At 35.3% G+C, this 15,874-nt stretch overlaps 1 protein-coding gene across 1 annotated transcript in view; it reads left to right on the forward strand.

Moving 5' to 3' along the window:
• Window positions 1-15,874, forward strand: part of LOC130235860 (zinc finger matrin-type protein 4-like) — a 65,558-nt gene that overhangs the window by 40,135 nt on the left and 9,549 nt on the right. Inside the window, exons 4-5 of the mRNA XM_056466372.1 lie at window positions 2,099-2,255; window positions 9,714-9,938. Coding sequence (XP_056322347.1) covers window positions 2,099-2,255; window positions 9,714-9,938 — 382 coding nt within the window. The remainder of the gene's footprint in view (window positions 1-2,098; window positions 2,256-9,713; window positions 9,939-15,874) is intronic.

The following is a 15,874-nucleotide window of genomic DNA, read 5'->3' on the forward strand; positions in this document are numbered from 1 at the left end:
AAGAGCTGATGTACATGTAAATGGCGAATGAAGCAAAAGCGCAGCGCTAATGCTGAAGAGTAGCTAACTAAACTTAGCACAACATTAGCAGTTTCCAGTAACAAGATACACCTCTCACCAAACAGCGGTAACACAATGCCAGTAATTAAATGTTATTATCTAAATCATGTTTTCCTCCTATTCATTCAAGTGAGACGGTCCATTGGGATGTAATTAAAATAAATAGATAACAGAATAAAGTCAATATAAAGAAAATAGGTTTTTGGTGTTTTGCTGTACTATATTTTGTTTATAGTAAGTATAAAGTTTATTTGTGTAAGTATATACACAATTTTATACACAAGTTTTGAGAATATATAAGTTCTATATTCTATTTAGTGTAAGCATATAATTTAACTATTCATATGTATTGTATATGCACATGGTTAAAGATATACCAGGTAATTTTATTTAGCAATTTCTAGTTTCATATACCTTTCAGCTTATATCTAAAATAAATAAAATGTATATACCATAAAAATATAATGTGGGTCTCTTTTATTTTTATTTTTTACATGCATTAGATGTCAAGCCCCAATAACCCCTCCCCTCCTAAAATTAAAAAAAAAAACGTTGATGATAAATTAAAAATCATTTGATGACATTAAAAGGCTCACATTAATGAAAGGAGTCAATAAAAGGATCACATTACTGCCCCAAAATACAAATGTAATTATTTATGAACAATGAAATACAGTACAAAGCACTCGAAAAGTGATTCAAAAAATTAAAAAGCCTTTATTAACATGGCTATTCTAGAACAGGGTATTTGTTACCCTGATGAAGGCAAGCATTGCCGAAACATGTAGATGAGGTTTTATAGAATAGCCATATTAATAAAAGCTTTTTGGTTTTTTTTCACTTACTTTGAGTGCCTTTCATAACTTGTAAGAAACTAAATTTATTTGACATTTAAATAGACATTTTAATTGCATTTAACATGCTTTATGTGATGCGTGTGGTGTGATGCGGCTGGGATGAGAATCAGCATGTCCAAGTCCGAGGTCATGGGGCTCCACCTGAAAAAGGTGGAGGAATTCAAGTATCTTGGGGTTTTATTCATGAGTAAGGGAAGGATGGAACGTGAGATTGACAGGCGGATTGGTGAAGTGGCAGCAGTAATGCAGTCGATGTATTGGTCCGTTGTGGTAAAGAAGGAGCTAAGCCAAAAGGCAAAGCTCTCGATTTACCAGTAAGTTCATAAGCTTTGGGTCATATCCAAAAGGACAAGATCTCAGATACAAGCGGCTGAAATGAGTTTCCTTCGCAGGGCAGCAGGGCGCACCCTTATAGATAGGGTGAGGAGCTCTGTCACCCGGGAGGAGCTCGGGGTAGAGCCGCTGCTCCTCCACATTAAGAAAAGTCAGCTGAGGTGGCTCGGGCGTCTGTTTCAGATGCCTGCTGGATGCCTACCTAGGGAGGTGTTCCAGGCATGGGAGGAGGCATCAGGGAAGACCAAGGACATGCTGGAGGGACTATGTCTCTTGGCTGGCCTAGGAATGCCTTGGGATCCCCCTGGAGGAGCTGGAGGAAGTGTCTGGAGTTCTCTCCTAAGACTGCTGCCCCCATGACTCGGCCCTAGTAAACAGAAAATGAATGAATTAATGATTTCTTTATATGTATATAAAATCACTTTTGTAAATATAATTTGATGTAAAAATAAAACAAAAGCTTTCCACTTGAGTGTTATTGTCTTTTAGTGTAGCCAACTACTCGTTCAAAGTATTTTGGCTGCAGTTCAATTAACAATTAGCTTTTAGCTTGGCATGCTAAAGTTTGGAAAGTAACTTCTCTAACAAGTTCAGTCAATATGAGAAACTCGGCAAGGTTGCATCAGCGGCAGAGAACAGAATATACGCTCCACAGTTTTTAGAAGTTTGTAATTTACTTCTGAACAGCGCGACCCACATCTGCCAGTTTGACAGCCGAATTTCATATCTTCCTCTTAACACATGTGCTTCATAAATCATCCTGTTCTCCTGCATTATGAGCTGAAGATGATAAATGGTAGCAGTTAGAGGATATCAAAGTGTGTGTCTGTCTCTGTGTGTCCCTTCAGGGCAGTGCGGATGGAGACGTGGACAAGAACAAGTGCTGCACACTCTGCAATATGTCTTTCACTTCAGCGGTGGTGGCCCAGTCACATTACCAGGGCAAGATCCATGCCAAGAGACTCAGGCTCCTGCTGGGGGAACCAGCTGCCATCATGTCTAAAGGTAAGATCACATCCACACCGCTTATATAAAGGCAGGGCTGGCAGATGCAAATGCAAATGATAATCTTACCCGTCCAGTTATGGAGTACATAAAAAGTACATATGAGTATAATTACAGTAATTGTTATGATTATACAGTGTAATGGAGTATAATTACAGTAATAGATAGACAGTTTTAATAAAGGATTTATTTATTTTCACTCAAGCAGGTGAAATATTAAGCTATTATCTTCATTATTACTGCTTATATGCATCTTTTACCACATGTTAAATTCAGTTAGTCAAAATATTGCACATTTGTCTGCTAACCAAGTCCTTCTCTTTATTATTTACCAGCTTCCACATATTTTGTCCATGTTTAGACAGCGTTAACAGCAGAACACCATTTACCAGTATGACCATGCATACAGGTAACTGACCAAATCTTGACCTAAGTGCAAACACTTTTATAAGGTAGGGTCTTCAACAACAACAAAAAAGACTATTAGCTTCCTTGTAGTACATCAGGTTCTATATTCTGCATACCAAGTTTGCAGTATCAGGATCCACAACTTAGAGGTCTGTGTTCACAAGATTGTCGCTCATGGCTTGTTTTATAGTAAGAGCAGGACCTTTAGCAGGAACAACACATCACTAACTCACTTAGCGTGCATAATTACGCATGGCCAAGACACCAGATGGTGTGAAATGACCCAAAAAAGAAAAAAAAAGGGGGAAAAATAATCATAAAAGCAGATAAATTAGGAGTGTACGACCTCATATCAGGTTTGTAAAGCTACTGTAAGCATTTGTTTTCCATATTTTTCTTATGATGGTTGACAGTTTTTTAACATCTCAATAGCAACAGTAAATAAGCAGTCAATCAATTATATGCATCTTCTGGGGAATGCTGAGGGCTATAAAATGTTTCAGTCCAGTACTTGACATTTTGTCCGTAACAGGATGTTCTAGCTTTTCTGTCAGCCTACAGTATGTATTGGTATACAGTACCTCCACAAACCCTGCTCACACAGGCTGTGATTACAGTTCATTGTGGGTTTTTTTTTTTGTTTAAAATTGTGTTTTAGAATGAAAATGCACCTCGTCCAGACTGGTGTTTTAAACTGTGTTCAGTAAAATGATCTCCATCCACATTATACAGCCTAAAACACATAATATGTGACCATTTACACACACTGAAAATGCACATTTTAGTGGCATTCATTTTTGATCAGGGCTTGACGTATCAGGGAACGATATAGAGCAATTCCAGCATTATGGGTGTGACATTTGCAGTAAAACTCAAAACATAAATTCACATTGAAAGTATATGTTAACATTATATTGAAACTTCTGTTTATACTTTCCAAAACAACTAACTAGAGTTATGGATCAGAAAAATATCAATCTGTAAACATATTTTATATTTTAAATTAGGAAAATAAATTATGTTGTTATGGATGTAACCAACAAAGTGTGCGAGTTTACAGTCTACGTAGAAATGCTGTGAATTAAACTGCACAACCCCAAAGAAATAATGATGAACAAAAGGATAAGAGTTGACTCACTATAGAATAAAAATTATTGGTTTTATTTTATTTGACTTCTTTGCATTTATGAGGAAAAAGCTGTGTTATGGATGGGACTTCTCTCTGTTATGGATGTGACAGGTGTGAAATTGGCACTTGTGTGACTTTGATAAATCAAATATAATAGTTTGAAAACATTGAAAGAGACCTTTTAAAACTACAAGCCTTTTAAAAAATACAAGCCTACACAAAAAAAAAAAAAACTTAGGAAGGGTTTCTCTATTTTGGTGAAAACTTATTTTTTTCTTGGTATGGTTCGCATGGAATTGCCCTACACAATACTTTGTGTTTCAGACCAATTGCACTGAAATGGATAATTTCCAAACTAAAACACGGCTTTTAGCATTGGCAAAATACTTAGATTTTACAGGTCGAAGATGCTGGAGTTGTGTGGATGCCAGGTGTAACCACAACAAAATGTCTGCGATGTAAAACAAAAACGCACTAGTGCAAATGGGACCATAGTGGGACAGTCACAGTGTGATCTTATTACGAAACCAAAATGCAAACAAATACTGCAGAAACTTGTTTGATTTCAAAACCATAACTGCAGAAAATTAGGAATCCGTAAGTGATCTTAATAGCATGCATTTGAAGTGAATCAATTGGCTGAAATAATCCATAATTTATCTGCAGATTCCTACAGTGGGGGAAGCAAAGAATTCAGAATGCCATGTTTTTTTTTTTTTTCTGGGAAAACATTTCGAAATGAGCTATTGACATGGAATTGAACCAGATTTTGGTAAAACCAAAACAATACAAATATAAAAATAAAACAAAACAAAAAAATCTGAAAAAATAGTTATGTGTGATAACAATGGAATGACACAAGGAGAACATACAGAACTACTGAAGTGTAATTAATACTTTATATAAAAGTCTTTTTTGGTGATGGCAGCTAAAGACACCTCTCATATGGAGAATGAAGTCACATGAATTGCTCAGGTTTGAGTTTTTCTTCAACAGAGTGTAAAAATCTTGATGGTTCTGTGGGTCTCGTCTATCAAATCTGATATTTATGTTGTATTTTCTATTGAATACAAGTCAGGTGATTGGCTGGGCCATTCTACAGCTTTATTTTCTTTCTCTGAAAGCATTTGATAGATTCATTGGCTGTGTTTTAGATTATTGCCTTGCTGAAATGTCCGTACTGGTTTTATCTTCATCATCCTGATAATGTAGATGTTGGATTGAAGCTGCTTATATTAATTTACAATGAAGAAGGTTTGAGGGCTGCTGAATAACTACTGAGAGATTTCAGCTGCTGTCTGAGCTTCCATTGCCTTTCACTACACCTCCCTTTCTTCATGTGTTTAATACTTTTTTCATGTGCCATTTCATTTTATTACACATAACTTCATTTGTAAACTAATTTGATTTATTTTCTTTGCATATATGTATTTCTTTGGTTGTTACCAACATCTGGTGAAAATTTCAAGTGTAACAGCACAGTGATGTGTTCAATACGTATTTCCCCCACTGCACATTATATTCAAAAAAGCAACCATTGTTCAGCCCATACTAACATTAGCTTGATAAATTGACAAATCATATGTAATACTGTACACATCATCTAAGCTTCTCTCCAAAAAAATAAGTTTTTGCTTGTTTTGTACTGTATACCCAACCAATTAGAAAGTTTAGCAGATCTCATCGATGAGCTGTATGATTTAATATGCCTTTATGTCCGCAGCACAAATGGCGCGGGACGTGTTACATGCTGACTTTTTAAAGTGCTTTTTCAAATAACAAGCATCACTAAGCAACACCATTAACAACTATTAGTAACCATAATAGCGTTCAAGAAACTATCCTTTTGCTGTTTGTTCAGCAGTCAGAGTAGTAGCTCAGCATTATTCAGTTACAATTGGCGCCATCATCCAGGTCTTACACTGACAACAATAACAATAAGGTGTAAAAGATCAACAATAGATGAAATGGTCTGAGGCGCTGGAATACAAATGAGGATCATTTTATTAAATTACCCTTGAGGGCCATTGTCATTAACAAGTAATTGGACAAAATGCTCCACTGCAGATTTACACACTACTGTACAGCCCGTTTCAAATAGAAACATTTCTACTTTTGGTTTCAGACTTTTACATTGTAGTGTTTCATATTACACTCTGATTATGTTTTATAATGAAAACAAACCTACAATTCAAACAATTGAATGAATTCAGTGAGACAGAAGAGGAAGAGGGGAAAGACTGCTTCTTATTATCTGGTTATTTCTATAGCTTAAATACATGTGTAGATCTGCCAGTGTCAGCTATCCAGCCATCATCTGTTTAAGAACAACTCTCTATTTGTATGGCAAGCCGTTTTAACATTCATTCTCCTTCAGCTTAGTCCTTTATTTATCAGGGGTCACCACAGCGGAATGAACCGCCAACTATTCTAGCATATGTTTTACGCAGCAGATGTCCTTCCAGCCGCAACTCAATACTGGGAAACGCCCATACACTCTCGCATTCACACACGCACTACAGCCAATTTTGTTTACCTAATTCACTTAAAGTTGAAGTCAGAATTATTAGCCCCCCAGTTTTTTTCCCCCCCAATTTCTGTTTAACAGAGAGAAGATTTATCCAACATATTTCTAAACAAAATAGTTTTAATAACTCATTTCTAATAACTGATTTGTTTTATCTTCGCCATGATGACAATAAAAAATATTTTACTAGACATTTTTCAAGACACTATCGAAAAAAAATTGCTTAAAGGGGCTAATAATTTTGCCCTTAAAATGGTTCATAAAAAATAAAGACTGCTTTTGTTCCAGCTGAAATAAAACAAATAAGACTTTCTCCAGAAGAAAAAATATTATCAGACATACTGTGAAAAAATTAATTGCTCTGTTAAACATCATTTGGGAAAATTTAAAAAAGAAAAAAAATTCAAAGGGGGGTAATAATTCTGACTTCAACTGTAAATGGCATGTCTCTGGACCGTGGGGAAAAATGTATAACAAAATGTACCCTAAGTCAGTGATTCCCAACCCTGTTCCTGAAGGCACACCAGCAGTACACATTTTCAACCTCTCCCTAATCAAACACACCTGAATCAACTCATTAGAACATGAGATTAGATCTAATCTAATCTAATCAAACACACCTGATTCAACTCTTCAGAACATTAGAAGAGACTCCAAAACCTGAAGTTAATGGGTCAGATAAGGGAGACATCCAAAATATGTGTTGGTATGCCTCCAGGAACAGGGTTAGGAAACGGTAACATTGCAGATTTGCTAAATAATAATAATAATAATAATAATAATAATAATAATAATAATAATAATAATAATAATAATAATAATAATAATAATATAATAAAATAAAAAATACTACAGTACACACCAAGTAGATTTGTAAACTTAAGGTGCAACGAAACATACTTTTGAGAAACATGAAACATCTGTTTTTGGACAACATGAAGGAATTAAGTTAACTTATCAGTTTTTACAAATTTAAGTGAATTGAATAAACAAAATATTAAGTTGTGCCGTCCCAAAAAGCTCAAGAATTGTGTTGTTTCAGCACAATTTGAATAAGTAGTCTGAACAAACAGCAAATTTCATTTTTTGAAGAAGTCTACTTCTGTAATTCTGCTATGTAAAAAAGATGAGACCAAAATAAGAATCTAAAATAAAGTCACTAGTAGCATGAAAATAAGTACTAGTACAGTTTATACATTGCATGTTAAAAAAGCTTGCCATACCATGTCCACTATTACTATTTATACATGTCATGACGTGGAATAGCTGTCATATTACTACGATTGAGTGTAAATCCATTCTCTTCGGCTTTGCAATAAAAATTCACTTTGAGAAAACACAAGCTTAAACCCAGCAAGCAGAAGACAAATGACCTCCTGTCTGTTGATGAAACATATTCATCATATTAGTGTCATGAGCTTCAGAAAGTGTCTTATTAAGCCGCAGCCACAGGGGACATCCTGTGTTCCTAATTTGCGCCCTTTACCCATGAAATACTTCAATCTGACACAAGCCTGTGCTCCGTACCTTGACAGGCGAGATGCAGACTGCAAGCAAAATACGTCAGCTGAATCATGTACGCATGTCTCTGAGTTTATAATATGTGTTATTAATGCTGCCTGCTGCCATGGACTGGATGTTGGTAAATAAAGTGAGAAATGTATGTGACATTTAAACTTGGGCTGCTGGTTAAATTTGTTGGCATGTTAGACATGATTTAATGGCCAAATATGTCTTTTTTCTTATTTTTTTCTTTTTTATAATTATTTTTTCGGGGTTTTCACCTTTAATGAGTAGGACAGTAGAGAGTATTGACAGGAAAGCATGGGGAGCAGAGAGAGGGGAAGGATCGGCATAGGAACTTGAGTCACCATGAGCAAGACTTTTCTTATTTTTTTCAATTTATTCATTTGTAATTGTTTGCTCCCTCAAAAATCATTGAATGCTGCATTTTTTATGTTTAAAGTTTTTAGTTGATACTAAAGTTACTAATTAATTTATTAATCATTTGTTTTCATTTATAGGTTTACAATTTATTTGTACTGCATAATTTGTTCTCTGAACAAAACCTTAATAGGATTTTTACTGCAGAAAATAATAGATGTGTTATGATAATCTTCACAAAAACATAAACTGTAATCATTTTGAAGCCCAAATACAAAAGATAAAAAAATAAGAATTTAGGTTTGAAACTGCAGTTGAAGTCAGAATTATTCACCCCTTATTCGATTTTTTAAATTTTTTTTTCAATATTTTCCTTGTCTGATGATTTTTTTTTTTTCTGGAGAAAGTCTTATTTGTTTTTATTTTGGCTAGAATTAAAGTAGTTTTTAATTTTTTAGAAACATTTTAAGGTCAAAATTATTAGCCCCTTTAAGCTATATATATTTTTGATATACTACAGAACAAACCATCGTTATACAATAACTTGCCTAATTACCCTAACCTGCCTAGTTAACCTAGCCTAGTTAAGCCTTTAAATGTCACTTTAAGCTGTATAGAAGAGTCTTGAAAAATATCTAGTCAAATATTATTTACTGTCATCATGACATAGAAAAGATAAACCAGTTATTAGAAATGAGTTATTAAAACTTCTATTAACCTTAAAACTATTATTAATCTTATTATTAAAAAATAAACAGGGGGGCTAATAATTCAGAGGGTTTAATAATTCTGATTCAACTGTACATGTGACTTTGGTGTTTCTTTTGACACTTCATGTGATTTAAAAAGCTTTTGGTATTTGTGGTTGTATTATATGTCACAGAATTGAATTCAATTTAATCTTTAATCTCTTTTTCCATTAGCTCTATTACTAAGACTCTCTGTTCTGCTTTAGTTTAATCTGTCAAAATTAAACAAATAAATATAAAAAATATATTTATAAAAGTTTTTTTTTGAGAAAGAATGTCAAAAAATCATGATCAATAAATGCACATTAAAGTCTTCATGAATCTGAAGCGTTTATTCTCGTATTGTGACAGTTCCTATAGAAACAGAATATTAAATGAGGAAACAGTGGGTGTGGCTTGTTTTTCTACTGCCAGCTGATTGGATAGTAAAGTGGGCATTTCTTTTAGAAAGATTGGGAAATGGGTTTCGGGAGAGTTATTACAAGCTAACAGACTCCTCCTCCTCAACATTTCTGAGTGTTGTCACAGTGTTGTCAAAATGGAAGGGGCGTGGCTAAATATGTTAACCACACCCATACCTAATACCGACATAATCTGAGAATTTAACTGAAGTGCATTTTCTTAACCTTTATTTTTCTTTATCTTAATGACATGCACAGATGAATTGTTAACCGCAAAACTAGCAGCGTGAGCTGTTACAAAATCACTGTGGTTAGTTTTGATTTCATGAGTACTTTCAGTCTGTTTATGCCTTGTTGCAGAAGTGACAGTCGAATCAGAGCACATGATGGACGAAGATTCACCGGGAAGTCCTTCTACAAATGGCAAACTCTCTCAGCGCTACTGCGAGATGTGTAAAGCCTGGTTCAACAACCCTGGCATGGCCAGACAGCACTACAATGGCAAGAAGCACAAAAAGAATGGAGCTCAAGCAAACCTCCTTGCACAGCTGGGTAAAACTCTGGAGGACGGTGAAGAGATGAACGGTATGATCTGAGAGGAACACGCAGAACTGAAAAGCCATTCCTTTATCATTTGGCTCATGATGTTACAATCACATACAGCACAGGTGTCACACTCAGTCATAGCTCTGCACAGTTTAGTTCCAACCCTAATTAAACACATTTGAGTGTGTGAGAGTGAATATTTATATTAAATTTGGAATGATCCGATTGGCTAGTTAGTAAATAGTGATAGGGAACAGCTGTAGTCAATCCTATCACATGCTCCTCTCAAAATTAAGCTGCGGTCACACTGGGCTTTTCCTCCCATAGACTTCCATTTATACGTACACGAATGCTCGTTATACGCACACATGAACTGCTCGTTAGCTCAAATTTCTAACCAGCCAATCACATGGCAGCAACTCAACATTTAGGCATGTAGACATGGTCAAGGCGATCTGCTGCAGTTCAAACAGAGCATCAAAATAGGGAACAAAGGTGATTTAAGTGACTTTGAATGTGGCATGGTTGTTGGTGCCAGACGGGCTGGTCTGAGTATTTCACGCACAGTATTGAATATTTCACACACAACCATCTCTAGTGTTTACAGAAAATGGTCCGAAAAAGAGAAAATATCCCAAGAGCAAATGCCTTGTTGATGCCAGAGGTCAGAGGAGAATGGCCAGACTGGTTGGAGCTGATAGAAAGGCAACAGTGACTCAAATAACCAGTCGTTACAACCGAGGTATGCTGAAGAGCATCTCTGAATGCACATGCAATTACAAAAGAAACCACATGCAATTACAAAAAACACCAGCAAATTAAGAAAAGATCTTCATCTGATTGACAGCATATATGCTGCAAATCCTACAATGCATTCACATAAAAAAAAAATGCGCTGCATTTTCTCACAACACAAACAATTTACAAAAACACACTGCGTTTTCTCACAACACAAAGAGAACTGAACACACCGGAAATGTTGTAGGTGGTCTTTGAAAGGTGGGTTTGTTTGTTTATTTTAACATCCCAATTCATGTGTCTTTAGTATTTATTAGCCAAAATAACCATAACTTAAATAGCCAGGTCCGTCATGCTTTAGGGTCTCCTTGAAACATTTCCGTTGTGTTGTGAGAAAATGCAGCGCATTGTTGTAAAATGTTTGCGTTGTGAGAAAATGCATCATGTTTTTTTAAACATGACGATTTGCAACATGAGCGCTTTCAAACTGATGATTTTTCTCAGTTTGCTGATGTTTTCTTAAATTGCAGCACGTTCAGCTCTCTCGGCCACTGTAGTAACAAGTAATGAAAATAATAACCAGTTTTTGGTCAAAACCCACCAAATAAGCAACAACTCACTCATATTTATTTATTTTTTGGCATTTCACATAGTTACACAAATCACAGATTTTATTACAAAAATGTAATGTTTTGTGTTCTGCAATAAAATGAAACTTTTATAAGCTTGTAAGAACACGAGGCTGAGTAAATGATGACAGTGTGTTAATTTCTGGCCAAACAATCCCTTTAAAAACACATTCAAGCGCAACAATGTTTGTTTTCATCAGTTTCCTGTAACGGCTCATGAATAACCTGCTGTAAATGCCACCGTTTAAGCACAGATATAATTTCAATGTTGACCATCAACTGTTTACCGGCCACAGTAGAGGCATTTTAATGATCCGAGAGTCTTTTCGCAAGCCAGCATTTCATTAAAGATTTGCATTATTCAGCATCTAGCTAAAGAGCTTTCCTTTGAGCACTTATCAATAGGTAATTAATGGCGCGATAAGAGCCTCTCCGAGATCTTTGCTCACCAAACACACAAACAATGGTGGAGATAACAAAAAAAAAATCCACCTCACTGCTGAGTTTTGACGTATGGAGGGACGAGATCCACTTCGTGGGAGGTGTTTAGCAGCTGCCGTTTGGCCAAATGTTGGATTTAGACTCAGATTAAAAGTGTCCTGTCCCTCACGTCACACTTCTGACTCACAAATATGACTCACTGCTGCAGTTTTCATTAAGGCTTCCCAGTATGGCACTCGGCGATGATAGTACCTCCACTCTCTGGATTGAATATAAGCTATTTTTGTGGTTTGCTTGTTATAATGTGGACTATGAATTTTGACTATATTAATAGTAATAATATTTAAAGATATTTCTGCTTGCATTCAACTGTTTTTGCTTTTTATGTGCTATATTCCACATCTTCTAAGTCTTGCAATAGTTTTAGGTGAACTTTTTTAGTTAATCAATTGCTTCAGATTACGAGTATGTTACTGACTGTGGCCTAATAGTCAGTCACACATCATTGTGCTGAATTTAATTTAAATAATGCTGCAAAAGCATCTTAAAAGTGTCAGAAGTTAGGCTTACATTTTTGTGCACTAAATTTAATGTATTTTAACATCATAAAATAACTATCTGTATTGTCAATCAAAAATTATTCAAAAATATCTTAAATGATTATATCATTACATTTTTTGGGGATCTTTTCAGTGAGGTGAAGTGAAACAGAGGTGGGGATTCATTTGAAATAATCAGGTCAGACAAGACATTCACATTGTTTCATACAGATTATAAAAACAGAGAATGTTTGCTTTCAAGTTTAGTTGGTTTATTTAAAAGTAAAGACCTCAAGCTTTACATAGATATATTTCTCATGTCTGAGAGGAAATTCACTAAAGATTTCAGTGCGTTTGCTGACCCCAGAGGGTTTATAATCATGAAGCTGCAGAAACTGTCATGAAGAACACATATGATTAATTCATTTTCTAGAAGGAGGGGATTCCTTCCATAGTGGGTCCATATTGATTGTTGCATTTTTTCACCCATTCAAAACTATACAAACGGCACGTCTTTTGAATTCTATAGTCTTTGGAATAAGTTATGGATAATCAACCGATAAACTGTGATTTTAACTGATCAACTGTGTGTTAAAGGTCATGTGAAATTAAAATACACTATTTTAGATGTTAGTATCAAGGATATCTATAATCTAGTGCTCCAAAACAGAGACAAAATTCCATTTAGAAGATGATATAAACATCCAAAGCTTGCAGTTCGTCACCTCCTACTTCAGTTTCTCATCAAATTTCTGACCAATCAAATGTTCTCTAATATCTGACCAGTCCCGCCCCCTTCAAGACACTTCTCATTTGCTGTTCATTTAATGCAATCAACCACTCTCAGTGGCAGAGCTGTGATAAAAACGAAACACTATTGGTTGTTTTTTACAAAAGGAAGGAGCTACTATATATCCCGCCCTGTCTTCATGTTTTAGTTTCAATTAAGTTTCAAATTAACGCACAATTCAAAGCACCTCCAGTGACCTTTAAAGGAATTTAAAACACGATGTGGAGGTAAAAACTTTTGTCCCACTTTATATTAAGTGTCCTTAACTAATATGTACTTACACAGAAATTAATAACTCGTTACAATGTACTTATTGTGTAAATACATGTATTTACTGTGTACTTATGCTTGATTAAATACCTGCATGTAATTACATCTGTAATTAACTTCTGTAACTACATTTGTAAATACACTGTTGACCATCCCTTACACCTCAACCCACCCTTAAACCTACTCATACCCCCAAAACTGTCCATAACCCGACCCCTATCCCAACTCAAGAGCGCCACAAGTGTTCTCAAATATATTATGAACACAGTAAGTACATCGTATTTATTTTTTGATGGAAGTACATAGTAGTTAAGGACACTTAATATAAAGTGGAACCAAAACTTTTAATGCATGGCAAGCCTTAAAAAATGCTTGCTTGTTGTAAACCTATGACTGGGGAATTTTTTTCAATTATATTAAAACACATTTTAACCTAATGGTTGGGTTTATCCATATTTGACCCAACACAGGGTTACATCAACCCAGCATTCTAAGTCTATTCTCCCTCTAAAATCAATAGCTACAGTATGTTTCCAATCGAAGATGCAAATTAAATGTATGCACATAACTGGAATATCGAATTAAAAAACGTGCAAATAAAGCAGCGTTCTAACAAGTTAAAGAGAAATAAATCGTCACTTTCTGATTATCCTGATGCCAAATATCAACAGTAAAAATGGAATTTGCTGTGGTAGGATAAGCTGCGTAACTATTTTCCTTATTTAATAAATGACTTGCACCTCAGAAGACAAAGTTGACACGCAATGAATGCGTGGTTGCGTTTGAAGGCATCAGACACGGAGCACAGACGCTCTTAACAATTCAGGAGGTAATTAATAATATAATAACACAAATACTGGTGTTTTAGAATGACCAAAACAACATTTCAGATGTTTTACAATGTGCTCAGCCTGCTGGTTTGTCCATTCATACACATTTTTATCACAACATGATCTCTTATAACAAAATCACATGACTTTTTTTAATGCGTATACTGGAATTTGTTCGGTAAAAGTGTTTCCATCATAGGTTTTGCACATCTTTTCTTATCAAATAAAAAGTTTATCCTACTCAGTTATGTGCATAAATGTTTCTATTTGTGCATTTTAAAAATTATGCGCATCATGGTGTTTCCGTCAGCTGTTTTTATATGCGCATATCCAACACAATCTCACGCAAATTCGTAACTTTTGATTTAGTGGCTAATTCGTATGACTTCGTACGATCTAATTCGAGCAATTTAGTACGATTTGCGCATCCCCCAATGACGGTTGGGTTTAGGGGTGGGGTTAGGTGCCACGCCTCCTTTTTAAAATCGAACAATTTCGTACGAATGAACTCGTACGAATTCATACGAATTAGCCACTAAACTGACAAAATGTAAAATACTTAGGTTTTCTGGTGAGATCAGGCTGGCATATCCAAAATACACATAAAAATAGGTGGATGGAAAGCAGGTATCTCTTGGATGAAACTGCATGATTCATATGGATTTATTTTTAGTCTCTTTACAAACTTATTGATGCGTCAGAATCTGAGTCAATTCCAGTGGAGGGACTGAAAAATGTATTGGATTTTATTAAAAACCATCTTAGTTTCTTTATAAGCTATAATACTATTAAAGATGCTATTTCTGCCTGCTTATTTTCTGTTCTATTGTTAAATTTAAAAAAACGTTAGTGTCACTAACAGCAGGGGGTCGAATCAATGTTCAGCAATTATTGAATCCCATTTTAGTGCTTTAATCCGACTTCCCACCTCACAGGAAGCCAGCAGACGATTTTCCAAGCTTCACACAGGCTTATAATTTACTGGTCTGTCCTAGTTAGAGACGGCGGAGAGCAGATTTGGTGTAGGAAGACAAAACTGTGGGTGGATACGACATATCAGCTTCTCTGTGTGTTTTTTAATCATTGCAAAGTGCACAATGCCAAAGAAAAGTGTGGCTGCAGAGATGAAGCCGGTGTAATCTACGGCTTTGATTGGATATAGATCTGTGGTAAATGTTATTGATGAGGCTCCTGGGCTCATTATCTGGCTGATACTGGGATAACGCAGGATTCTCCGCATTTAGAGAGAGGAGGTGTTTGCTTTGTGGCATATGCAAAGGGTTGTGTGGCAAATTTAAGGGTCATTTAGCAAATCACATCACGCGCTGGATGCTTCCACGTACAGACGTGCTCATTGAATAGATGAGTCATGTGCTGACATAAGCTTATGTTCATGTGTAAGGGAGGAAAGGACGGTATATATTTGGTTTCATGTATAATCTGCAGTAACTGGAGCATGAATGCCTGCATTTATGTGCTATACAGTAAATGAGCGCATGTCACAAAAAAAACAAGTGCAGGTCAAAATATATACAGTTGAAGTCAGAATTATTGGCCCTCCTGAATTATTAGCCCCCTGTATGTTTTTTCCACAATTTCTGTTTAACAGAGATTTTTTTAACACATTTCTAAACAATATACTTATAATAATTAATTTCCATTTAATCATTTAATAATTAATTAATTAGTTAATAATAACTGATTTATTTTATCTTTGCCATGATGACAGTAAATCATA

Source organism: Danio aesculapii, chromosome 10 (assembly GCF_903798145.1).
Source record: "Danio aesculapii chromosome 10, fDanAes4.1, whole genome shotgun sequence".
Taxonomy (NCBI): domain Eukaryota; kingdom Metazoa; phylum Chordata; class Actinopteri; order Cypriniformes; family Danionidae; genus Danio; species Danio aesculapii.